The sequence below is a fragment of the Sorex araneus genome, chromosome 3 (assembly GCF_027595985.1).
Source record: "Sorex araneus isolate mSorAra2 chromosome 3, mSorAra2.pri, whole genome shotgun sequence".
Classification (NCBI taxonomy): domain Eukaryota; kingdom Metazoa; phylum Chordata; class Mammalia; order Eulipotyphla; family Soricidae; genus Sorex; species Sorex araneus.
In genome coordinates, this window is record NC_073304.1 from 73,911,857 (window position 1) to 73,936,648 (window position 24,792).

The window sequence follows — 24,792 nt, forward strand, 5'->3', positions numbered from 1 at the left end:
AACAAGCAAAAAAAAAAAAAAAATTAGTCCCGTTTCGTTCCCCCCTCCCCCCGTTTGCCGTTCTTAGATTCCAGGACAAGTTTGCTGAACAGGGGACCAGCTGGCGTGGTGCTGGGCTGTGGAGTTTCCGCTGAGCTGGAGAGGCCGGGCTGGGGGAGCGGGAGTGGGAGGCGGTCACCTTCTTCTCCACCGGCACAGGGGCAGCAATGGCGGACACAGAGATGTCATCTTTCGGGGCTGCGGCCCCCTTCCTGCGCAAGTCGGAGAAGGAGAGGGTGGAAGCCCAAACCAGGCCCTTCGACCTCAAGAAGGACGTCTTCGTGCCTGACGACAAGGAGGAGTTCGTCAAGGCCAAGATCGTGTCCCGGGAAGGTGGCAAAGTCACTGCCGAGACAGAGAATGGCAAGGTGGGAAGCAGATCTGTCCCTTGGGATGTCCCCCTGGCAGGCAGGGGTGACAGGGAAGACGGCCCAGGACCCAAGCCCCTTGCACCTGAGGCTCATCCAACCTTCCCCTCCAGAGAGTGGGGGTTCCCACCCGCCAGGAAGCCCTGCTCATTCCCACCGTCCCCTCCTTCCGCCCTTCCTCCTCACTCACCCTTGCCTGCTCTCAGCTCAGCTCTCTACTGAGGGCCGAGGGGCTGGGGGCAGCATGCAGCAACGGCCGGGGTCTGGGCTCCTACAGACGGTGACCGTGAAGGAGGAGCTGGTGCTGCAGCAGAACCCGCCCAAGTTCGACAAGATCGAGGACATGGCCATGCTGACCTTCCTGCACGAGCCCGCCGTGCTCTTCAACCTCAAGGAGCGCTACGCCTCCTGGATGATCTACGTGAGTGCGCCCCACGCATGGCCCCGGCCTGCTTGGCGCCCAGCAGTGTCCAGGTCCACCCCAGGAGGCTCCGTGTGCAGCCACTGGCTGGCCCCAGAGACACCCCCGCCCTCCTCTCTCTGCCAGGCGCTCTCTGACCCCGGGGTCACCTTCCTTTCTCCCTCTTCCTTTCCCACTCCCCACCCCAGACCTACTCGGGCCTCTTCTGCGTCACCGTCAACCCCTACAAGTGGCTGCCTGTGTACAATGCGGAGGTGGTGGCCGCCTACCGGGGCAAGAAGAGGAGTGAGGCCCCACCCCACATCTTCTCCATCTCGGACAACGCCTATCAGTACATGCTGACGGGTACACACAGCCCCAAGCTCTGGGTTTGGTTGGGAGCAGATAAGTGAGGGGGCACCAAAAAACACAATGGTCACTCTCTTCCTCCTCCTAAGGGAGGTTCGGGCCTCCAGGAGAGGCCTGGGGGGAGGGTGGGAGCAGGGGGTGGGTGCAGGAGGCCCACAAGATCACCCAGAATGGGGCTGGATCGGATAGGGCGTTTGCCTTGCATGCGGCTGACCCGGGTTCGATTCCCAGCATCCCATATGGTCCCCTGAGCATTGCCAGGAATAATTTCTGAGTGCATGAGCCAGGAGTAACCCCTGTGCATCGCCGGGTGTGATCCAAAAAGAAAAAAAAAAATCACCCAGAGTGCCTCTGACTTCTGCTGCCCGTTCCCTCCCGCAGACAGAGAAAACCAGTCCATCCTCATCACGTGAGTGAGGCGGCCCGCGGCTGTCACAAACCTCCCTGACCCCAACCCTGCACAGACCCACGTTCCTCTTTCCCCTCCACCTTCACATCAGCGTCTCTTCTCGGCCTCTGCTGCTCCTCTCCAGCTCCGCCCCCTCCTGGCCTCCCCCCCACCCCATCTCCATCACCTGCTCACCTCCAGCCACCAAGTCTTCCCGCCTCTTCATTTTCTCTCCTCCTCCAGAAACTTGCCCCCTTTTTCCCGCCCCACCATCCTTGACCAATGCCCCTCCCTTCTCTGATTCACTGACTCCAGACAAGACCCAGTCCCCCCTGCCCCCAGGCTGCATGCTCTTGCTGTGTCCTGCCCGGGGGACTCTGCCCCAGGTGTGAGAGCCCCTGTGCTTCAGGGTGCTGGCTGTGGGGAGGGGCCCTGGCACCCCCCCTTCTCTTGTTGGCCCCACGGTGTCCGTACACTGCCCCACGAGCCCCTGACTCCCTCCGGCAGCGGAGAATCCGGGGCAGGGAAGACGGTCAACACCAAGAGGGTGATTCAGTACTTTGCCGTCATCGCTGCCATCGGAGACCGCAGCAAGAAGGACCAGAACCCAGGCAAGGTAGGGCACCATGCTCACCGGCCCTCCCCGAAGATTGCGGGGACGCCTCTCACCTGCTCCCTGCCTCACCTCCCCAGGGCACCCTGGAGGACCAGATCATCCAGGCCAACCCCGCCCTGGAGGCCTTCGGCAACGCCAAGACCGTGCGGAACGACAACTCGTCCCGCTTTGTGAGTGCCCCTGACCTTGGGCTGGGGGAGTTGGGCTGCTGGACGGATGGAGGAGGCATCACGCAGGAACTTCCATCTCTCTCTCTCTCTCTCTCTCTCTCTCTCTCCAGGGCAAATTCATTCGAATCCATTTTGGGGCCACTGGAAAGTTGGCATCTGCTGATATCGAGACCTGTGAGTGCCAGGAAGCTTCCAGAGCCTCAGCAAATCTGTGCTAAACTGTCTCCATCTCGACCTCTCTTCACATCTCTCCGCCTCTCTCTGCCTCTCTCTCTCTCTCTCTCTCTCTCTCTCTCTCTCTCTCTCTCTCTCTCTCTCTCTCTCTCTCTTTCTTTCTCTCTCTCCCTCTCACTTGGTCTCCACCTCTGTCTCTTTCCCTTTCTTCCTATCTCTATGTCTTGCTTTCTCTAGGTTGGTCTCCTCGGCTCTCTCTGGCCTTTCCCCTTCTCTGTCTCTGCACGTCTCTGTGTGTGTCTCTGGGATGTCTTGGAAAGACTGTTTTTCTCCTCTGGGTCTCTGTCTCCATCCCCAGCTAGTGGGGGCTCTGTGGGTCTGTGCGAGTCTCTCTCTGTTTCTTCTCCTTCTCCCTAGCCTTTGTTTGGGGGGAGGGGGGTTGTTTGTTTTGATTTTGCTTTGGGGCTACATCTGGTGAAGCTCAGACGTTACACCTGCACTTAGGAATCACTCCTGGTGGTGCTCAGGGGACCATATGGGATGCCCGAGATGGAACCCAGGTCGGTCAGGTGCCAGGCGAACGCCCCACCCGCAGTGCTCTCAAGGCCTCCCTCCATTTTCACTTGCTCCATTGATCCTTCATTCCCTTGAACCTAACCCCCATCCTTCATTCCTTGGACCTAACCCCCACCCTTTCTTTTCTCTTTCCTCTCCCCAACTGTTAACAGATCTTCTGGAAAAATCCAGAGTTATTTTCCAGCTGAAATCAGAGCGAGATTATCACATTTTCTACCAAATCCTGTCTAACAAAAAGCCAGAGCTGCTGGGTGAGTCAGAGCTCCCGGCCTCGACCAACAATCTCCATGGCAACCCGGTCCCCTCAGCGTGTGGCGGGCTGTTAATGGCCTGCTCCTGTGTGCGGCTCCCTGGGCTGGGGCAGGTTGACCCTGTCCTGTGCTCTCCTCAGGCCGCCTCTGCCCAGCAAGAGAAGAGAGCTGGGTGTGGGGGTTGGAGAGGGCAGGGGACCTTGAATCACCCCCTAATCACCTCTTCTCCTCCCACCCCGCCCCCAGACATGCTGCTGATCACCAACAACCCCTATGATTATGCGTTCATCTCCCAAGGAGAGACGACCGTGGCTTCTATTGATGACTCCGAGGAGCTCATGGCCACTGATGTAAGTGCGTGAGGACCCAGGGCATCGAGAGGTGAGGGGCGAAGGGGAGCAGAGCATCCGCCTTCCGGTATCCCTGCTCAACGTGCCCCACCTCTTCCCGAGGGCCAGAATGTGTCCTGGGTTCTGAGCCGGCCTCTAGGGTGTCCAGTGACCCTAAGGGACCAAGAAACAGACTGGGGGGACAAGGCACCAGAGAGAAAGCAGGGGGCGATGTGCAGAGGGTGCGGCTTGGGGCTGACCATCAGGTAAAGAGCAAGTGCAGGCGCATGCAGGGAAGGTGGATGGGGGCACAAGAGAGGGCCACCTGGAGTCACACAGAGCAGTACAGAGGAGGGGTAGGAGCAGGGAACAGCCTGCCCCCATCTGCTCAGGCACCTCCCCATTGCTCTGGATGTCTCCCCTGCGTGTGGGGGTCCCAGAGCCCACAGGGGTTCTGGAGACAGTTGTCTTTCCAGCTGAAGACAGAGGGGCTGGAGCCATAGTACAGTGGGGAGGGAATTTACCTACCGTGCATGTGACCAACTCAGGTTGTATCACTGTATCACTGTCATCCTGTTGCTCATCCATTTGCTCGAACGGTCACCAGTAACGTCTCCATTGTGAGACTTACTGGTTTTGGTATATTGAATACGCCATGGGTAGCTTGCCAGGCTCTGCCATGCGGGCGAGATACTCTCAGTAGCTTGCTGGGCTCTCCTAGAGGGCGGTGGAACTGAACCCCGGTTGGCTGTATGCAAGGCGAATGCCCTATCCGCTGCACTATCGCTCCAGCAATAACTCAGGTTGAATCCCTCAAATCCCATATGGTCCCCTGAGCACCACCAGGGGTAATTCCTGAGTGCAGAGTTAGGAGTAACTCCTGAGCATCTCCAGCTGTGGCTCAAACACACACACACAAAAAAAAACAAAGAGAAAGAAAGAAAGAAAGAAAGAAAGAAAGAAAGAAAGAAAGAAAGAAAGAAAGAAAGAAAGAAAGAAAGAAAGAAAGAGAGAGAGAGAGAGAGAGAGAGAGAAAGAAAGAAAGAAAGAAAGAAAGAAAGAAAGAAAGAAAGAAAGAAAGAAAGAAAGAAAGAAAGAAAGAAAGAAAGACTCCTGGGGCTGGAGTAATAGCACAGCAGGTAGGGTGTTTGCCTTGCACACGGCCAACCCACGTTCAATTCCCTGTATCCCATATGGTCCCCAAGCACCGCCAGGAGTAAGTCCTGAGTGTAGAGCCAGGAGTAACCCCTGTGCATCGCCAGGTGTGACCCAAAAAAATAAAAAGATCCTGATAAAGGATCTCATCGGGCTGCCATGTGTTCTTCCTGGGTGCCTCATACCCACACAGAGCGCCTTCGACGTGCTGGGCTTCACTCCTGAGGAGAAGAACTCCATCTACAAGCTCACGGGCGCCATCATGCACTTCGGGAACATGAAGTTCAAGCAGAAGCAGCGGGAGGAGCAGGCTGAGCCCGACGGCACGGAAGGTGGGAGTCAGGGCTGGGACCCCCAGGGGCTGCCCAGCAGAGGACACAGGCCCTTACAGTCCCGCTACCCACCCGTTCCTTCCAGAGGCCGACAAGTCGGCCTACCTCATGGGGCTGAACTCGGCCGACCTGCTCAAGGGGCTGTGCCACCCCCGGGTGAAGGTGGGCAACGAGTACGTCACCAAGGGGCAGAATGTCCAGCAGGTGCGTCACCTTCTGGGGGGACATGGGGCATGGTGTGGTTCGAGTTTCCCAGCTCCTCTCCGGACCGCTCTGCTCCTCTGACCCCTGAAGGTGTCGTACGCCATCGGCGCCCTGGCCAAGTCCGTGTACGAGAAGATGTTCAACTGGATGGTGACGCGCATCAACGCCAGCCTGGAGACCAAGCAGCCGCGCCAGTACTTCATAGGGGTCCTGGACATCGCTGGCTTCGAGATCTTCGATGTGCGTGAGGCCGAGGAGGGGTGGATTGTGAGAACTCGCTGGGCCAGCCTCGGGAGTGCAGAGAGGGAGGGAGGGAGGGAGACCGAGGGGAGCCCCCTCGCTTCCCTTAGGGGGATGTTCTCCCTCACTGTCTGGTCCCCCTCCCCCGCCCACGTCCCCGGCCCCCCTGACCGAGCCCTCTGCCCCCCAGTTCAACAGCTTCGAGCAGCTGTGCATCAACTTCACCAACGAGAAGCTGCAGCAGTTCTTCAACCACCACATGTTCGTGCTGGAGCAGGAGGAGTACAAGAAGGAGGGCATCGAGTGGGAGTTCATCGACTTCGGCATGGACCTGCAGGCCTGCATCGACCTCATCGAGAAGGTGCTGCCCCGCTGCCCGCCTGCTCCCCCACACAGAAAGAGGGTGGCCTTGTGGGTGGGGGGTGCAATGTGATGAGAGAGAGACCCCGAGTCCCAGTCTGCAGAGCTCTGTTCTGGGAGGGGGTGGGCCAGAGTGTGGACAGTCTTCTGGGAGCCAGCCTGCCACTCCCTGCCCTCAGTGGCCCCAGGGACACCCAGTCAAGGGGGCAGGTGGGCAGGGAGATCAGAGGATCTCATGGACCTGAGGCTGGAGGGCGTGTGGGGACCCCACTGAGTGCAGTCTTCTATGGCCGGTGCCTTTCCAGGCAGAGGGGAGCCCATCCACACCCCAAGGGAATGCCCCCTCCCACAGGAAGCATGCTCACTGGCACCCCTAGATACCCCCCCACCTCGGGAAAATGCTCACTGACCCCCCTAGACACCCCCAACCCCCCACCTCGGGAAGATGCTCACTGCCGCCCTCTGCCCCCAGCCCATGGGGATCATGTCCATCCTGGAGGAGGAGTGCATGTTCCCCAAGGCCTCCGACATGACCTTCAAGGCCAAGCTGTATGACAACCACCTGGGCAAGTCCAACAACTTCCAGAAGCCCCGCAACGTCAAGGGCAAGCAGGAGGCCCACTTCTCGCTGGTGCATTACGCGGGCACCGTGGACTACAACATCCTGGGCTGGTTGCAGAAGAACAAAGACCCGCTGAACGAGACGGTGGTGGGCCTGTACCAGAAGTCCTCCCTCAAGCTGCTCAGCAACCTGTTTGCCAATTATGCTGGGGCTGATGCACGTAAGCGGACACGAGGCCCGGAGGCTTCCTCCCTGCTTCTCGGGCTGGTCAACGGCTGGACCTCGCCACCTCTGTGTCAGGGTGTCCCCCAGGTTTCACCGTCCCAGTGGGAAGGATCTGGGGGCGGAAGTTGAGGAGGTGCCCACAATGAATGCCCTCACCTCTGGGCACAAAGCTAGTGCAGATGAGAGAGGAACTGGGTTCCTCGCCCCTGCCCCTGCCTCCCACCCACGCCCCCTCATGCTCCTGTTCTCCCCTCTCTCTGCATAGCTGCCGACAAGGGCAAAGGCAAGGCCAAGAAAGGCTCCTCCTTCCAGACGGTGTCTGCTGTGCACCGGGTGAGCCGCCCCCCTGCCCCTCCCCCGCCCCGCCGAGTTGTCGTCCATCCCTGATTGTTTCTAGGCTCTTCTGCGCTTCTGGTCCTTTCTTCTCATCTCTCTTCTCTTCCCCTTCCTGTGCTGCCTCCTCTCTTACTCTCTTCTCGCCTCTTTGTCTCTTCTTCCTGCCTGCTCTCTGCTCCCCTCCGCCAGTCTCAGCTGCTTCTCTTTATCTAAACTCCACCCTCCCTCTGCTCTCCCTCCGTGCTCCCCTCTTTCATTTCCTCTAACGTTGGCCTCTTGGCTTTTGGGGCCACAGGAAAATCTGAACAAGCTGATGACCAACCTGCGCTCCACACACCCCCACTTTGTGCGTTGCATCATCCCCAATGAGACAAAGTCTCCAGGTGAGCCCTGAGACTCAGCCTGACTGGGTGGAAGCCCCCTGAGCAGGGGCAAGGCCTTCAAAGCCATCTCTCAATCGCCAGCATGGTAGTTTCCAAACCTCAGCCTTATCCTATGTCTGCAGAGACTCTCACCGACTTCCCTTGCCCTCGGCACCCTGATGTTTGGAATGTGCTACCCAGGGTAACAGGAAAGGCACATAGGGGACAGCCCCTCACAAGCACTTGTGGCCCTTAGTGAGATGCAAAATATTCATTCCCTTCTCGACTAATAAAGAGCAAGAGACTTGTGAGTCTGGGCTCAAGGTCTGTCTCTGCTCTTGTCAGCTTAGTGACTTTGGCCCAGCCCCTGTGCACTTCATTTATTGTCCAGAAAACGGGACACTCTGCACTGGCCGTAGCCTTTGATGAGGGGTAGATGCCATCTACAATAAGCACCTTTGTTGGTCCTGAACAGTCTGGGTAATGGGTCTGGATACATGCGCTATGGGCAGGTGCTCCCCTTGCAGGAGTGAGGTCATGAGTCCGACCCCCTTGTATGCTGAAGTATGCTGAGGAGACACTGCCACTGGGGACCCCCTCACACAACAAAGTGTGCATTGGGGGTCCCTGCCACCCGAAAGCAAAGAATATAAGTTCCAATTATTATCGCGGCATATTCGATATGCCAAAAAACAGTAACAACAAACCTCACAATGGAGGTGTTACTGGTGCCCACTCGAGCAAATGGATAGCAACAGGATGACAGTGATACAGTGACAGTGACAGATACAAAATGTCTGGGAGGTCTGGGAGCTAGTTCAAAGAGCTGATGCCTCGCAGGAGAAAGGCCTGATTCCACCCCAGAACTCCAAGGATCAGTACCACTGGGTGTGGCAGCCCCCAGCACCACAAGGCCTGAGTAGTCCTGAATAGCACGGTTCGAGCCCAAATTGGTAGTGTCACCCCAAAGGGCAGAGTATTTTCATGAGTGGCTGCAAGCACCGCTGGCAAGGCAGCCCCAAGGGAATGTCTGACAAAAGCAAGCGAGCAGTCAAGAGAGAGAGAGAGAGAGAGAGAGAGGGAGGGAGGGAGGGAGGGAGGGAGGGAGGAAGGAAGGAAGGAAGGAAGGAAGGAAGGAAGGAAGGAAGGAAGGAAGGAAGGAAGGAAGGAAGGAAGGAAGGAAGGAAGGAAGGAAGGAAGGAAGGAGATATTCTGATAAGCCGAGGGTGGCAGCAGCAAGCACAGAATCCACAACCCTGGGGTCTTGGTCCCGCGCAGGGGTGATGGACAACCCCCTGGTCATGCACCAGCTCCGCTGCAACGGCGTGCTGGAGGGAATCCGCATCTGCAGGAAGGGCTTCCCCAACCGCATCCTCTACGGGGACTTCCGCCAGAGGTGGGTCAGGGCCGGCCCCAGGGCAGGGCTGAGTCGGGGCGGGGGGTCTGGGGCAGGGCTGGGAGGGCAGAGTCACGGACACTGAGGGACTCCTGGACACTGCAGGTACCGCATCCTGAACCCCGCCGCCATCCCCGAGGGCCAGTTCATCGACAGCAGGAAAGGGGCCGAGAAGCTGCTGGGCTCACTGGACATTGACCACAACCAGTACAAGTTCGGCCACACCAAGGTCCAGCGAGGATATAAGCGGAAGCCCAAAAGACAGCTCCCACCCCCCGACCCTGCTCCCACCCCCCCCCACCCCCGAAATGCCCTTGGACCCGTCCCGGAGTTTCTGTGCCCCGTCATGCAAGGCTTTCAGCACTGCTCCCCCTCCCAGCATCCACTCCCACCGCTTCCTCTCTGCCCTTCTTTCCTAGGCCACCCCCTCCCCCCTGGTAACTCCCCCCCAACCTGCACACCCCATCCACAGGTGTTCTTCAAGGCGGGGCTGCTGGGGCTGCTGGAGGAGATGCGGGATGAGCGGCTGGGCCGCATCATCACCCGCATCCAGGCCCAGTCGCGGGGCGTGCTCTCCAGGATGGAGTTCAAGAAGCTGCTAGAACGCAGGTGAGGGCTCCCAGGTGCCCTGAGCTCCAGAGGTGGGGGCCGGACAAAAGGCTCAAGCAAGGGCCCTGGCTGCTACGGACCTGGAGGACGGGGGAAGGGGGCGTCCGGGTCTGAGCCAGATGCTTGGAAGAATGGGGCATTCCCAGGAAAACAGGCGGGGAGGGCTCCCGCTTCACCAGGCTCCCCTGCAGGGACGCCCTGCTGGTCATCCAGTGGAACATCCGGGCCTTCATGGGCGTCAAGAACTGGCCCTGGATGAAGCTCTACTTCAAGATCAAGCCGCTGCTGAAGAGTGCCGAGACAGAGAAGGAGATGGCCAACATGAAGGAGGAGTTCGGGCGCATCAAGGAGGCGCTGGAGAAGTCCGAGGCTCGGCGGAAGGAGCTGGAGGAGAAGATGGTGTCCCTGCTGCAGGAGAAGAACGACCTCCAGCTCCAAGTGCAGGCGGTGAGGCTCCGGGCTGCCCTGGGCACCCTCTGCTCAGCATCCAGCCTCCCTCCCCACCCCACCGCACCCCCTCTCCCTGCTCGGCTGGGACCCAGACCTCAGGAATAGGAAGGTCTGGGGCCCACACTTCCAAAGAGGTTCCTCTAGGAAAAAAAAGTCACTGTCACTGTCATTCCGTGGCTCATTGATTTGCTCAAGCGGGCACCAGTAACGTCTCCATTGTGAGACTTGTTGTTACTGTTTTTGGCATATCAAATACACCACGGGTAGCTTGCCAGGCTCTGCCATGCGGGCGAGATACTCTCAGAAGGTTGCCGGGCTCTCTGAGAGGGGTGGAGGAATTGAACCCGGATCCGCCGCATGCAAGGCAAACGTCCTACCCGCTGTGCTATCTCTCCAGCCAAAAAAAAAAAGAGAGAGATAAAGAAAAACAACTCATTTTCCAGGTCAGGCTTTTCTGGGGGGAGTCACCACTTCTTTCTGTGACCTTGGGACAACCCTGCACTCTTCCAAATTACCATGATGGGGATTCAAGCTGCCCAGCTCACTAGATCAGAAAGATGGCAAGTGTCAGCGTCAGCAAATAGAGTCCCCTCCCTGCAAGGAGGAGGCCCAAGAAAAAGGCCCAGATCAGGAGAATCCTGGTTCCTCCCTCTCTGCTTCCATCTCCCAATGCACCCAATCACGTGGGCCCTAGGGATGGTCCTTCCACACTGTCTGAGGTTCTGCTCCCCTGAGGAGACCCTGCACTTCCCTCTAAGAGTGGAGGCTGAGGGAGGCTGGGGGCCGGCTGTAGACTTTGCATGCAGGAGGCCTGGGTTCCCTCCCCTGCAATGCAGGGTCCCTGAGTACCACAGGGAACGAGCCCCGAGCACCCAGCTCAGAGTAGCCCCTGAACTCCGCTGGGTGTGGCCACAGAGTGGAGGCTGTCCCCACAGAACCGCCTCGTCTCTGAACCCTACCTTAGGAACAAGACAATCTTGCGGATGCAGAGGAGCGCTGCGACCAGCTGATCAAGAGCAAGATCCAGCTGGAGGCCAAGGTGAAGGAGATGACCGAGAGGATGGAGGACGAGGAGGAGATGAACGCCGAGCTCACAGCCAAGAAGCGCAAGCTGGAGGATGAGTGTTCGGAGCTCAAGAGGGACATCGATGACCTGGAGCTGACGCTGGCCAAGGTGGAGAAGGAGAAGCACGCGACAGAGAACAAGGTGAGGTGCCCCCAGCACCCCACACCGGGCTCCAGGGCCCCCTGACCACACAGACCTGACCCTGGCCAGGCTGCTCCAGGATCCCATTCTAGCATGGTCTGTGCCTCGGAGGCCCCCAGGGTCCCCGGGCCGGTGCCCTCTGACCCTAAGGGGGGTGGTGCTTGGGCGACAGGTGAAGAACCTGACAGAAGAGATGGCCGGGCTGGACGAGATCATCGCCAAACTGACCAAAGAGAAGAAAGCGCTGCAAGAGGCCCACCAGCAGGCCCTGGACGACCTCCAGGCTGAGGAGGACAAAGTCAACACACTGACCAAGTCCAAGGTCAAGCTGGAGCAGCAGGTGGACGATGTGAGTGACCAGCTCCAGGCACCCCCTCTCTCCTGTCAGCCCCTCTCAGCCACACCCACCACCCCACCCAGGGCTTCCTGAGTCCTAGAAGGAGCTCTGAGACCCCCCTACCTCTGAGACCCGCCCCCCACCTCTGGCCCCTCAGCTTCCTGCAGACTGAGCCCTTGGGGCTGACTTCCAATCTGCAATGTCTGAGTTCCCAGGGAGCGGGAGGGCACGCCCAGGGACCTCGTTCATGTTTCCTGTACCGCCCCTTGCCCTGTGCCCCCAGCTGGAGGGCTCCCTGGAGCAGGAGAAAAAGGTGCGCATGGACCTGGAGCGAGCCAAGCGGAAGCTGGAGGGCGACCTGAAGCTGACCCAGGAGAGCATCATGGACCTGGAGAACGACAAGCAGCAGCTGGATGAGCGGCTGAAAAAGTAGCGGGTTCCTCTCCTCGCCCCCCCTCTCCTGCCCCACCCCCACACCATCTGGCACCCTGCCCTTTGCCTTCTGCTAGACACCATCTTCCTGATGTCCCTCCCCTGAGTCCAGCCTCAGTAGCCTGATGTGGGTACCTGGGGGCACAGCTTACCCAGAAGCACGTGCTTCTGGGGCTGGAGCAATAGCACAGCAGGTAGGGCGTCTGCCTTACACGCGGCCGACCCGGGTTTGATTCCCAGCATCCCATATGGTCCCCTGAGCACCACCAGGAGTAATTCCTGAGTGCATGAGCCAGGAGTAACCCCTGTGCATCGCCGGGTGTGACCCAAACAGCAAAAAAAAAAAAAAAAAGAAGCACGTGCTTCCCCTCAAGGCTCAGCACAGGGGCCCCAGGCCTCTGGGGTGGGAAACAACCTCTGGTGGTGCGTTTGTCTTCATGGAGGGGCAGTGCCTGGCCAGGCCAAGGGGCCACCCACTAGCCTCTCGGGAGGGAAACGGCCAGCACTGACCCTGAGCAGCAAAGGCATTGGTGCTGTTCTCTGTTCTGACAATCTGTGGTTCAAGTTCTTACTGCCAGTGCTCCCTCATTCTGGAGCTGGAGTGATAGTACAGCGGGCAGGGCACCAGCCTTGCATGTAGCCAACCTGGGTTTGGTCCCCAGCATCCCATTTGGTCCCCCCATGCCACCACCAGGAGTAATCAGTGCAGAGTCCGGAGTATCCCCCGAGCATCGCTGAGTGTGGCACAATAACTGAAAGAAAATTTAAAAAGTCTTCCTTATCCTGAGTCCTTGGCTTTGGGTCTCACCTGACGATGCCCAGAAGCTACTCTCTGATTTAGTTCTCGTTGGTCACTCCCAGACCAATTCTTGGCATGAAACCCAGACCTCCTTCATGCAAAGCTTGCACTTCAGCCCTTTGATTATTTGTTCGTTTGTTTGTTTGGGGCCACAGGCAGCAGTGCTCAAAGCTTCCTCCTGGCTCTGCACTCCGGGATCACTCCTGGAGAGGCTCAGAGGACCACCTGGGTTCTGGGGAATCTGGGTTGACAACATGGGAGGCAATTGCCTTACCCACTGTCCAATCTCTCTGGCCTCAATGCTGTGGCCCTTTGAGCCACCTCTCTGTCCCTTTCCAAACTGCACAGCAACATTTTTCAGAATGGGGTCACGGCCAGGCTGTGGACGTAGTTGAGACTTGAATGGGGCTCTTTGCCCCTTCGCTTCCCTTTGCTAATGGCATTGACATGCCGAAGGCGGCACACACACTTGGCCGTGGTGTGCAGTGGGGCATGCTCATTCTGTGGTGGTGCTCACAGCCTGGGCTGCTGAGTCAGGGCTGCACTCCTTCCGTTGTGGTGCTCATGCCCAATTTTGTTGTGCTCACTGAGGGTCTCTGCCACGCTCACATTAAAAACCCAGGTGGCAATGTGCAAGGCAAGAGCCCCACCCACCGTACTACTCTCCGGATGATCCAAGACCACCTAAAACGCCAAAAGGTTGTTCAAAATTACTCACCATCCGTGGATTAAAGATCACCAGTGGGCCAGAGAAGAGTATGGTAGGGAAGATGCTGCCTTCCAGGGCACTGATCCTTTTCCATTTTCAGCACCACCTGGTCCTCCTCAGTCCCGCCAGGAGTGATCCCTGAGCACAGAGCCAGGAGAAAGCCCTGGGCATCACCGAGTGTGACCTCTCTCCCCACCCCCCCAAAATAAAGGTCCTTCAGAGCTTGAGCTTAAAGGAGCCTTTGAGGGGCTGGAGCGATAGCACAGCGGGGAGGGCATTTGCCTTGCACGCGGCCGACCCGGGTTTGATTCCCAGCATCCCATATGATCCCCTGAGCACCACCAGGGGTAATTCCTGAGTGCAGAGCCAGGAGTGACCCCTGTGCATTGCTGGGTGTGACCCAAAAAGCAACATAAATTAATTAGTTAAATAAAATAAATGAGTCTTTGAAGAGTTACAGTGCAAAGCCCTCATACTATAGGTGAGAAAGCAAGAAGTAATGAGAGGAGTCCCCAGAGCCAGGCTGGTCTGTCTACCACGAGGCTCTGGCCAGCTCCTGGCACCTCCAGGAATCTCTCCCCCCCAGGCAGCTCTTTTCTGAAGAAATGTTGCTGCCGTGTTGTTTCACCACCATTTCCCATCTCTGGAGACCCTGTTGGAACCCCACCAGCCCTCCTGGCTCAGGTTCTTTTCTTCCTCCGTGCAGGAAAGATTTCGAGCTGCACACCCTCAACTCAAGGATAGAGGACGAGCAGGCCCTGGGCAGCCAGCTGCAAAAGAAGCTCAAAGAGCTGCAGGTGAGGACTCGGCTGCCCAGGGTGGGTGCCGCGGGGCCTGCGCCGGGTGCTCAGCTTCCCGCACCTCCTCCTCCAGGCCCTCCCCAGTAATCAAGGCTCTCTCCAAGTCTCAGTCAAGGGAGACGCTGAGCTAGCACAGCTCCCCCAGGTAGCCCCCTAGGGAGGGCTGTGTGATCCAGGGATTTCAGCAAGTCCCATGAGAAGGTCACCAGCTTGGAGGCAGATCCTGACATCCTGTCTCAGCGGCAGACTAACCATGACTGTGGAGAGTCCACGCCTGACCTTGGGGTCTTCATGGGCTCCCCCATCGCCCAATAACGTTTTAGGGCCCTGCACTGTTGATGCTCTGCAGAGCTGTTCTTTCCTCCAGAGCAGACGCTGGTGGGACAGACAAATATGGGTCTCCCCCATTTTACTTCTTTTAACTGAGTGTCCTACCAGAGAACGCAGGCCTTTCTGTTCCTCTTCGAGAGGAGGACATCCCTCAACCACATCCCTCCCCAGAAAGGGAGGGTGTGATGTCCTGGCTCAAAGGGAGGCTAACCTGGCATTCCAGACCGGCTTGTCCAAATCCTTTCATGCCGCTTGAATCAAACTCACTCGCTGCTAGAGAGGCCTCTTCCGTACCCGGGGCGCCCGGCTGCGGGTCTGAGCCCTCCCCGCGGTGTCCTGGCCCAGGCACGCATCGAGGAGCTGGAGGAGGAGCTGGAGGCCGAGCGCACCGCCAGGGCCAAGGTGGAGAAGATGCGCTCCGACCTGTCCCGCGAGCTGGAGGAGATCAGCGAGCGGCTGGAAGAGGCCGGCGGCGCCACGTCCGCGCAGATCGAGATGAACAAGAAGCGCGAGGCCGAGTTCCAGAAGATGAGGCGCGACCTGGAGGAGGCCACGCTGCAGCACGAGGCCACGGCCGCCGCCCTGCGCAAGAAGCACGCTGACAGCGTGGCCGAGCTGGGCGAGCAGATCGACAACCTGCAGCGCGTCAAGCAGAAGCTGGAGAAGGAGAAGAGCGAGTTCAAGCTGGAGCTGGACGATGTCACCTCCAACATGGAGCAGATCATCAAGGCCAAGGTGGGCGGTCCCCACCCCATCACCTCCTGTAAATTACCCTGCCTCCCTTGGGCTTCCTGCTGTCCAAGTCTCCTCTCTCCTTAAAAGGCTTGATTTCCCACCTCTCTCCATCTCCCTGTTTTTCCTCACCTCTCCTGCCTTCCAAACAAGAGCGTTAGCACAGCGGGTAGGGCATTTGCCTTGCATGCACTGACCCAGGTTCGATTCCTCCATCCCTCTCGGAGAGCCCGGCAAGCTACCGAGAGTATCCCTCCCACACGGCAGAGCCTGGCAAGCTCCCTGTGGCTATTCGATCATGCCCGAAACAGTAACAACAAGTCTCACAATAGAGACGTTACTGGTGGGTGACCACTCGAGCAAATCGATGAACAATGGGATGACAGTGCGACAGTGCGACAGTGCAGATAGTGCTCTTGCCTTCCCACTTCCTTTCTCCTTCCATTATACCTCCTGCACCTCTTTCCATGTCCCTCTTTCCATGCCCTCCATGGTGACGCTCCTTCCTGTCTCAGGCTAACATGGAGAAGATGTGCCGAACGCTGGAAGACCAAATGAATGAGCATCGGAGCAAGGCGGAGGAGACCCAGCGTTCCGTCAATGACCTCACCAGCCAGAGGGCCAAGCTGCAAACTGAGAATGGTGAGCCCAGGGCTGGGCTCCACAGGCCGAACCCCAGGCTCTCCTGGTTTCCCCAGCCACGGCAGCCTACAGAAACACACAAGCAGACAGCAGGCACATCCAGGCACTCCACGCACACACAGCTGTCGGAGAAATAGGCCCATGGGATGAGGGAAGGGTTTGGTGGCGGGGTCGGGGAGAGAGCTGGGACCCACTTCTCAGACGCCAGTGTGCCTTTCCAGGCGAGCTGTCCCGGCAGCTGGACGAGAAGGAGGCGCTGATCTCGCAGCTGACCCGAGGCAAGCTCACCTACACCCAGCAAACGGAGGACCTCAAGAGGCAGCTGGAGGAGGAAGTGAAGGTGAGGCTGAGACTTGACCCTGACAAGAAGCATCCCTACTGGCCTGCATTCCCCTCACTTCTTGTCCCAAGGAGGAGCTTGCTTTTTAGTCATTATTCCCCCAGCCCCCACAAGGCAGACCAGCACACAGCCTGCTATGCTATGCCTTTATCTCTCTGCCCAAGCCCAGCTTTCTGCCTCCTGCTTCCCTCTCTGTCTCAGCAAAGGAACAGGGAGTAAGAGTGCTTAGATCAGAGGAAATCAGTGGGCGAGAGGAAATAAATCAAGGAGGTGTGATGTGGCCTTGACTGGGACATGGAAACCACATACATGGATCCAAGGATGAATGGGGAGCTGGCTCGGAGGGCTGGAGCACAAGCCTTGTACACAGGAGCCCTAAATGGGGCCTGGCATCACAAATCCCTAGAGTATCACAGTGCGTGCCCTGCCCAGGGTCACAGCCCAGGGTCCAAATCCCAACAGACCTCTCAGAGCTCGGTGACCTGGGACAAATCATCTAAGCTCTCTGAGCCTCTCTTATCCCCTTAAGCTGGTCAATGATGATAATGATGATGATGATGAAGAAGATGCAACTGAAGGGAGGAACATGGCGGGGGATAGGGCAGGGTGATGCCGATGAGCATTTTGCAGATGGCATAGAGCTCCAATGGGCATTCTTGGTCCCAAAGCAATTCAAGGCCTGCTGAGGGCTGAGATAGATTATTCGAGGGAGGTTAAAATGGGTTCTAGAGATGGGCAGGGGCTGGGTGGGATGCTGGAGAAAGCTGAGCCCGGCCCTTCCTGCCCCTCTACAGGCCAAGAACGCCCTGGCACACGCAGTGCAGTCAGCCCGCCACGACTGCGACCTGCTGCGGGAGCAGTACGAGGAGGAGACAGAGGCCAAGGCCGAGCTGCAGCGCGTCCTGTCCAAGGCCAACTCCGAGGTGGCCCAGTGGAGGACCAAGTATGAGACGGACGCCATCCAGAGGACGGAGGAGCTGGAGGAGGCCAAGTGAGTCTGCAGCTGCCTCTTCCTGCTAGGCCCCCTCACAGCTGCAGTGCCCGCCTCAGGGGCTGCACCGGAATGTGACTTACCCAGGTTTTGACATCAAGGATTCCCCTGCCCCAGCAGACCTCGTCTTCCCTCAGAGAAGCTTTTTGCTCGCGTTATGTTTTTCATCCGAATATAAGACGAACAAAAGGTTTGTCTGAGGGCAGAGTGCTCCCGCCTGGGGCAGTGCTGCAGCAGGGAGGGCTGTCAAGGTCCCTGTGTGTTTCCGGATCGGCTTCCTGGAGGCGCCCAGGTGGAGAGGGGCCACCGCCCTCAGGCCCTCCTGTTGTTGGGGCTCTTCCGCTCTTGCACCCTCTGCCTGCCTAACCCTGCTGGGCCGTCTCCAACCACGCTTCCGGGCTTTCAAGGCACGTTTTCCTGAAGATTCCTGCGCTTTCTTCTTTCCTAAATCCACACCCTCTTTCCTCTCCACCGGCATCCCCTTCACCCCAACCTCCTCGGGCAGGAAGAAGCTGGCCCAGAGGCTGCAGGATGCAGAGGAGGCCGTGGAGGCGGTCAATGCCAAGTGCTCCTCGCTGGAGAAGACCAAGCACCGGCTGCAGAATGAGATCGAGGACCTCATGGTGGATGTGGAGCGCTCCAACGCGGCCGCTGCCGCCCTGGACAAGAAGCAGAGGAACTTTGACAAGGTGGGCTGGAGGGGCGTGGTCGTAACAGGGCGTGGCCATGGTGATGTGGGCGTGGCCAGATTGTGGCCTTGTTCAGGGCAAGGGCATGATTAGAATGGGCTTGATTAGATTAGTGTGGCCAGATGGCAGTGTGGGAGTGGTCGGATGTTGGGCATGGGTGTGGTCAGAGCAGCGTGGGGCGGGGCCACCACAGGCCACACCCCATCATGAGTCTTGGGGGCAGGGGCGGGCCAGAGCCACCTGCCTGCTGACAGCACCTGAACCTGGGTGTCCCCCAGATCCTGGCCGAGTGGAAGCAGAAGTACGAGGAGTCGCAGTCGGAGCTCGAGTCCTCGCAGAAGGAGGCTCGCTCGCTCAGCACCGAGCTCTTCAAGCTCAAGAACGCCTACGAGGAGTCGCTGGAGCACCTGGAGACCTTCAAGCGGGAGAACAAGAACCTTCAGGGTGCGCGGGGGGCAGGCAGGGTGGGGGGCGCTGGCGGGGCGCGGGGGGCTGGGGCCCGAGAGCGCTGGGCGGCGGGGCTGTGAGCTTCTGGCCCTGTGTCCCGCAGAGGAGATCTCTGACCTGACGGAGCAGCTGGGGGAGGGCGGCAAGAACGTGCACGAGCTGGAGAAGGTCCGCAAGCAGCTGGAGGTGGAGAAGATGGAGCTGCAGTCGGCGCTGGAGGAGGCTGAGGTGTGTGTGTGTGTGTGTGTGTGTGTGTGTGTGTGTGTGTGTGTGTGTGTGTGTTGGGGGGTATTGGGGGTATTGGAGGAGGGCGGGATGCAGGCAGGGGGTCTGTTCGGTTCTAGGCTGCATCCCTGTTCTCATCTGCCTTTTCTCTTTTTGTTTTCACTGTTTCTCTCTTTGAGCCCAGAACAGTGTCTGGCACAGTAGGTACCTGGGGAAGCAATTTGTGAGAGAACAGAGGAAAGTGGGGGGGTCCTCTCATGCCCCCTTATATAACACTTTACACTTCAGGTTAAGATTTCCTGCTTCTCCTGCTGTTTCCACCTCTGCTTTCCCAGGAGGGCTTTCTTACATTCTGTGCCTGGTTGCCTGTTTCCTTGGAAACACCTTTCCCTTCATTTTCCTCTTTGTCTTCTGGGCTGGCTCTCCCCTGTGAGGGCCTACTTCCCCTTTTCTTGGACATTTTTTTTTTAGATGTGCTTTTCTTCTTCCTTCTTCTGTTCCTTTGACCAAACCACTGACTGCTCTTGGACTTACTCTGTAACCGTGACTCAGGAGACAGAGCCCTGCACCCTGACCGTCCACCCCAACCCTCCCCCCTACCCCTCCCAGGCCTCCCTGGAGCATGAGGAAGGCAAGATCCTGCGGGCCCAGCTGGAGTTCAACCAGATCAAGGCAGAGATCGAGCGCAAGCTGGCAGAGAAGGACGAGGAGATGGAGCAGGCCAAGCGCAACCACCTGCGCATGGTGGACTCGCTGCAGACCTCCCTGGACGCGGAGACGCGCAGCCGCAACGAGGCCCTGCGGGTGAAGAAGAAGATGGAGGGCGACCTCAACGAGATGGAGATCCAGCTCAGCCATGCCAACCGCATAGCTGCAGAGGCCCAGAAGCAACTCAAGAGCCTCCAGGGCTTGCTAAAGGTAGGAGGAGACCCTGGGGGCAGAGAGTCCCCTTCCCCAGAGCAGGAGCGTGCCTCTGGGCGGCTGGTGGGCTGCTGACATCTCATCACAAATTCCCACCTCTCCTGGCCTTTGCATGCCCCACTGTGGGCCACAGTCCTGAGAACGCCCCACCCCAACCCCCTGGCACTTCTCAGCTTTCTGCTGGGTCCCAGTCTGGCTCCCCTCTCATGCCCATGCTCCCGGTCCCAGGACACCCAGGTCCAGCTGGACGACGCCGTCCACGCCAACGACGACCTGAAGGAGAACAGCGCCATCGTGGATCGGCGCAACATGCTGCTGCAGGCCGAGCTGGAGGAGCTGCGGGCCGTGGTGGAGCAGACGGAGCGCTCTCGGAAGCTGGCCGAGCAGGAGCTGATCGAGACCAGCGAGAGGGTGCAGCTGCTGCACTCGCAGGTGAGGGGGTGAGCCCCGGGGTGCCCCTGGAAGGAAGGGCGGGGAGGGTGCTCACGCTCTGTCCATCCCGACCGTCAGAACACCAGCCTCATCAACCAGAAGAAGAAGATGGAGTCAGACGTGAGCCAGCTGCAGTCGGAAGTGGAGGAGGCCGTGCAGGAGTGCAGGAACGCCGAGGAGAAGGCCAAGAAGGCCATCACGGACGTGAGTGGGCGCCAGTGCTTCCCGCGTCCCCTAAAGACACCGCGCAGGGCCCGGGGGCCAGCAGGCCTCTGTGATGGCACTGGGCTGACTCTGCAGTGGCCTGGGTGCCAGGGCCTCACAGGGCCTAACACCGAGATAGGCGGTGGGGGGGGAGATGCTGGGCCAGAGGTGGCCCGGGTTCCTCACTCCCGTCCCCTGTGGCCAGGCCGCCATGATGGCAGAGGAGCTGAAGAAGGAGCAGGACACCAGCGCGCACCTGGAACGCATGAAGAAGAACATGGAGCAGACCATCAAGGACCTGCAGCACCGGCTGGACGAGGCCGAGCAGATCGCCCTCAAGGGCGGCAAGAAGCAGCTGCAGAAGCTGGAGGCCCGGGTGCGGGAGCTGGAGAATGAGCTGGAGGCGGAGCAGAAGCGCAACGTGGAGTCAGTGAAGGGCATGAGGAAGAGCGAGCGTCGCATCAAGGAGCTGACCTACCAGGTGCGCCGGGGCAGCTGCTGGGGACAGGCCTTCCACCCCCTGACCTAAAGCTGGTGTGATTGACAGCTGGCCTGAAGAAATTAAGTATTTTCTGTTTGTGCCTTCCAGGAAGAAGGGTGGGGATGTGGCTCTCGGGCGCCCCCCTTTCCTTCTGCCCAGCTCTGTCCAACCCTGAGTTCCACTGGCCACAAACATCAATTTCTAAGACCTCCTGGTCTATGAATGGCACTTCAGTTCACCCTCAGTGTGTCCCCTGGTGACACAGACACAGCCCCTTCTGGCAAAGATCCCTAGAAAACAGACACATCGCCCAATCACTCCAGAGTCCTACTCAGAGCTCAGGGCTCAGAGCTTCTTGTTTATCCGGGAGATGCAGACTTTCTTTTTCTAGAGTTTTTTTTTTCCCCCAGAATAAGACCCAATTAGATTTTTGTCTCCCTTGGAGAAAGTCCCTCATTGATCTGAGCACATGGCGACCTTGAACCAACTCTTAGTCATCTCCCCATGGCAACGCCCTCAGGCCTGAGGTCCCAGAGTTCAGACCAGCATGTGCTAAGGATAAGGGCAGTTATTCTCCAGGGATCCCTGGTCCCCTGAGGGCCTGCACCCTGGAATAACTCGCGCGCACACACACACACACACACACACACACACACACGTACAATTTAATGCACAGTTTCAACCGGCTCCATCAGTTTCTTGGACCCTTTTCTGGTATAGATGATGAAAAATATTCATCCTTTATTGAAAGGAAATTATAAAGCACTCACAAATGTTTGGTGAGGCTCAAAAAATAGAATTGAGGGGCTGAAGTAAATAGTACAGCGGGTAGGGTGTTTGCCTTGTATGTGGCCAACCTGGGTTCAATCCCTGGCATCCCTTATGTCCCCCAAGCACCTCCAGGAATAATTCCAGAGTGCAGAGCCAGAAGTAACCCTTGAGCATTGCCAGGTGTAACCCACAAACAAACAAACAAATAAATAAAATTGAGGCAGAATCTTACCCAGGGTAAAGACTACCAGCAGGGGGATGCCTCCAAGGGCACACCTCTCACCCCTGACACGCTCCACCCCACCCTTAACCCTGACCATCCCTCCCACCCCCCCAGACCGAGGAGGACAGGAAGAACCTGCTGCGGCTGCAGGACCTGGTGGACAAGCTGCAGCTCAAGGTCAAGGCGTACAAGCGGCAGGCCGAGGAGGCGGTGAGTGGTCAGCGGGGCCAAGCCCAGAGGAAGGACACGGCGGGGGACGGAGCTGGTCTTCCAGACCGGGACCTGAAACGCCCTGGTGTCTGCCCCCACCCCTGACCCCCGCAGGAGGAGCAGGCCAACACCAACCTGTCCAAGTTCCGCAAAGTGCAGCACGAGCTGGACGAGGCAGAGGAGCGGGCGGACATCGCCGAGTCCCAGGTCAACAAGCTGCGGGCCAAGAGCCGCGACATTGGCACCAAGGTGGGTCCCCGCCGAGCTCGGCTTCCCCTGGCAGCCGCCTCTCCGTGTCAGGCCCTCCCTGCCTCCATCGCCCTCTCCCCACCAGTGCCTCCTCCACGCCCCCCCCCCACAAATGAGCCACAAGGTGGGGACAACTCAGTCCTGCTCCTGCTCACAACAGTTTGGGGAAACCCACTGTGGGCTGGTCCACAGTCCTAGAGGACCTTGATTTATGGACACCCCGTGTGTCTCATTTCCCCCATCTGTTGGCCCCCACTCCTCTGTCACCCGGTAACCAGCCCTAACAAGGACATCCTGGAGGGCATCCTGGTGGCTGGAGGCTGCCTTCCTTCTGCCAAGCCCCGAGGCCCCTCTCCGGCACATGCCTCCTTACCCCCAAGAGCCCCCCTCCCCCCCAGGGCCTCCTTCCCACCTCAGGGGCATCTCTCCCACCTCCTTTTCTGTGTGTGCCCTCCCAGCAGCCACCTTGCATAGCTTACCTGGGTCTTGTCTCCTTCCCAAAGGGCTTAAACGAGGAGTGATTCAACCACCTCCCCTTGCGGGGCCACACAGCTCCGGGGCCCCAGAGCCGACAGCACCGCCCTTTGGAGGAAGCAGAATAAAGCAATTTGCCTTGAAGCTGAGAGTTTGCCTCGAGACTCTTCTTCGCTGCTTGTCAGCCCTCGGGCCCGGGGACGCGAGTGTGGGACACAGGGCAGTGGGGGCCGCTTCAAAGGGCAGAGCTGGGAGGACTCCCTGGCACCCCGTGAGGCTCTGGAGCCCCCTCCTCCCTTCCTTCCTCCCGGCCAGGAGACAGCTGCCCTCCCACCCTCCTGCAGATCCCGGGTCACAGGGATCCAGGAAGCCCTTAGGGTCCCACTAAGCACATGGAAGACCCTCTGTGTGGACCTGCACCCCAACGTGGACCCCTCGTTACAACAGGCGAAAGGGGTAGAGCAGAGGGATGCTGATTGGTGGCCCCTGAGCAGTGACCCACCTGGGCAGTTGGACGGAGACAGGTATCTGGAAGGACACCCACTGTTCCTCCAGACCCAGCACCCCACCCCCTGGCACCCCTTCCATGGGTCCACTCTGCTCCTCCTCTCCTTTCAGGGCCTTAGGTCTGGATTCCTTCCTCCTCCCTCCAGTAAACTCTATTTCCAGATGCCCCTGGTTGGACTTGCTGGACAAGAAGTGTCCTTTGGCCCACCATGATGGCCATTTCTGGGTGGTGGTGGGGGGCAGGCGATGGGGGTCAGGCAGTCAGTTCACACATGAGCAGAACGGGGGGGTGTTGAGAAGGCCAGGGCCAGGTCTCTGGAGGACCCAGCAGCGAGGAAGGAAGAAGCACCCCCAGTCTCTGATGCCCCCCGGGGGTGCCCAGGGAGGGCTGGGCCGAGGGGCCCCAGTTGGGGTAGGGACAGCAATGAGAGCCCCGTTGAGTCAGCCTCCCTCTGGGAGTGCAGACGCCCCAGTTCCAGCCTAAACAGAACTTCCCCTGCCCCTCTGAGCTCCAAACCCCGCAATGCAGCAGCCAGAGGGAGACCCCTCCAGGGAGGAGGGGGGCAGTGTGGAGACTGGGAGAGAGGGTAGGCAGCAGGAAAGGGGGAGCAGGAAGGCCTGAGAGGGGGCCTGGAGAAAGAGCATGACCCTGGGGGGAGGAATGAGGATGGGGAGGGCGTCCAGGACAACCAACAGAGAGAAGATGCGAGAAAGAGACCCACCCCCACCCCGTCCTCCTCACCCTTGTCCATTCTCCGGGCCTAGCGCTCCTCTCCCGAGGGGCAGACTGGGAGGACGGTGAGGAGAGGCGTTCACGCTCCGAAAGGCAGAGAGAGGCCGCTCTGGACGCTGAGAGGAGGCGACAAGCCCTGTGGGAGAGGAAGAAAGGGGGGTGAGCCGGGTGGGGGGGCGGTAGGCCCAGCGAAGACGCCCCAGTCACCTTTTTACAGGAAAACCAGGAATCCCAATGAGGAAAGGGTCCAGAGCGGCAGGCAGGTCCCTGGAGCAGGAAGGCCCCGGGCCGAGACGAGAGCGGCAGAGTGGGCAGAGGCCAGGCCGAGAGGGGTGCAGATGGGGTGCCAGGAGGGGACCTGGGGAGGGAAAGGGGAGTCAGACGCGGTGGCAAGCAGAGGCTGGTGCTAAAGAGGGGAGCTCAGCCTCACAGTGCCCTCCCCTGCGGCCCTGGTGCCCCCACGCCGGCCCAGCCCCCTAGGGAGAGGTGGGGGGCCGAGGAGAGGAAGAGGAGGACAGAGCAGGTCATGGGTAGGGGCGGGGGGGGGGGTGCGGCAGAGCCCTGCGAGCATGTGGGCCGCCTCCCTCCTCCTCCTGCCCTAGGAGACAGCTCCTGGCCGCTCAGAGCTGGGGGTGCCCTGAGGACAGAGCTGGGTCTTGTCACCAGGACCTAACCCAGCCCCTGGTGTCCTCAGGCCCTTATCATGTCCCCGGGGTCAATGGGAACCAAGAGGTGACGCACTGAGCTACAGGCGTCATCGGGCCTAGCGGGGCCTCGAGTGACCTGGAGCGGGCACAGACAGGTGGCCCGGATCCTGGGGTCACGCTCTGGCCTGGGCACCTGCGGGAGCGGGTGCATTGGGTGACTCGGGTCCCCCCAGGTGCTCTGCATGAGAGAAGCAACATCAGGAGGGGGCTGCACGGGGAGGGAGGGGTCGACTCCGGGGTGATGTCGGATGGGAAACCGCCCTCCAGCAGCGCCCCCGGCCCCGCCTCC

The 24,792-nt window shown here is 59.2% G+C and overlaps 1 protein-coding gene across 1 annotated transcript; it reads left to right on the forward strand.

The window, feature by feature from the left end:
• The first annotated feature begins 206 nt into the window (after positions 1-206).
• Positions 207-22,701, forward strand: LOC101558332 (myosin-7). Its single transcript, XM_055131473.1, has 38 exons — positions 207-407; positions 685-828; positions 1,017-1,173; positions 1,558-1,585; positions 2,072-2,180; positions 2,258-2,350; positions 2,461-2,524; positions 3,253-3,351; positions 3,598-3,701; positions 5,029-5,167; positions 5,253-5,371; positions 5,462-5,611; positions 5,802-5,972; positions 6,444-6,753; positions 7,024-7,091; positions 7,390-7,477; positions 8,735-8,852; positions 8,958-9,081; positions 9,325-9,461; positions 9,653-9,908; positions 10,876-11,118; positions 11,291-11,467; positions 11,739-11,884; positions 14,102-14,192; positions 14,871-15,260; positions 15,773-15,899; positions 16,121-16,239; positions 17,034-17,230; positions 17,736-17,919; positions 18,198-18,363; positions 18,470-18,594; positions 19,201-19,509; positions 19,741-19,944; positions 20,023-20,148; positions 20,354-20,629; positions 21,738-21,833; positions 21,948-22,082; positions 22,586-22,701. Exons 1-38 carry the CDS (start codon positions 207-209, stop codon positions 22,601-22,603), a joined length of 5,808 nt encoding a protein of 1,935 aa, XP_054987448.1. The 3' UTR covers positions 22,604-22,701.
• The last annotated feature ends 2,091 nt before the right edge of the window (positions 22,702-24,792 follow it).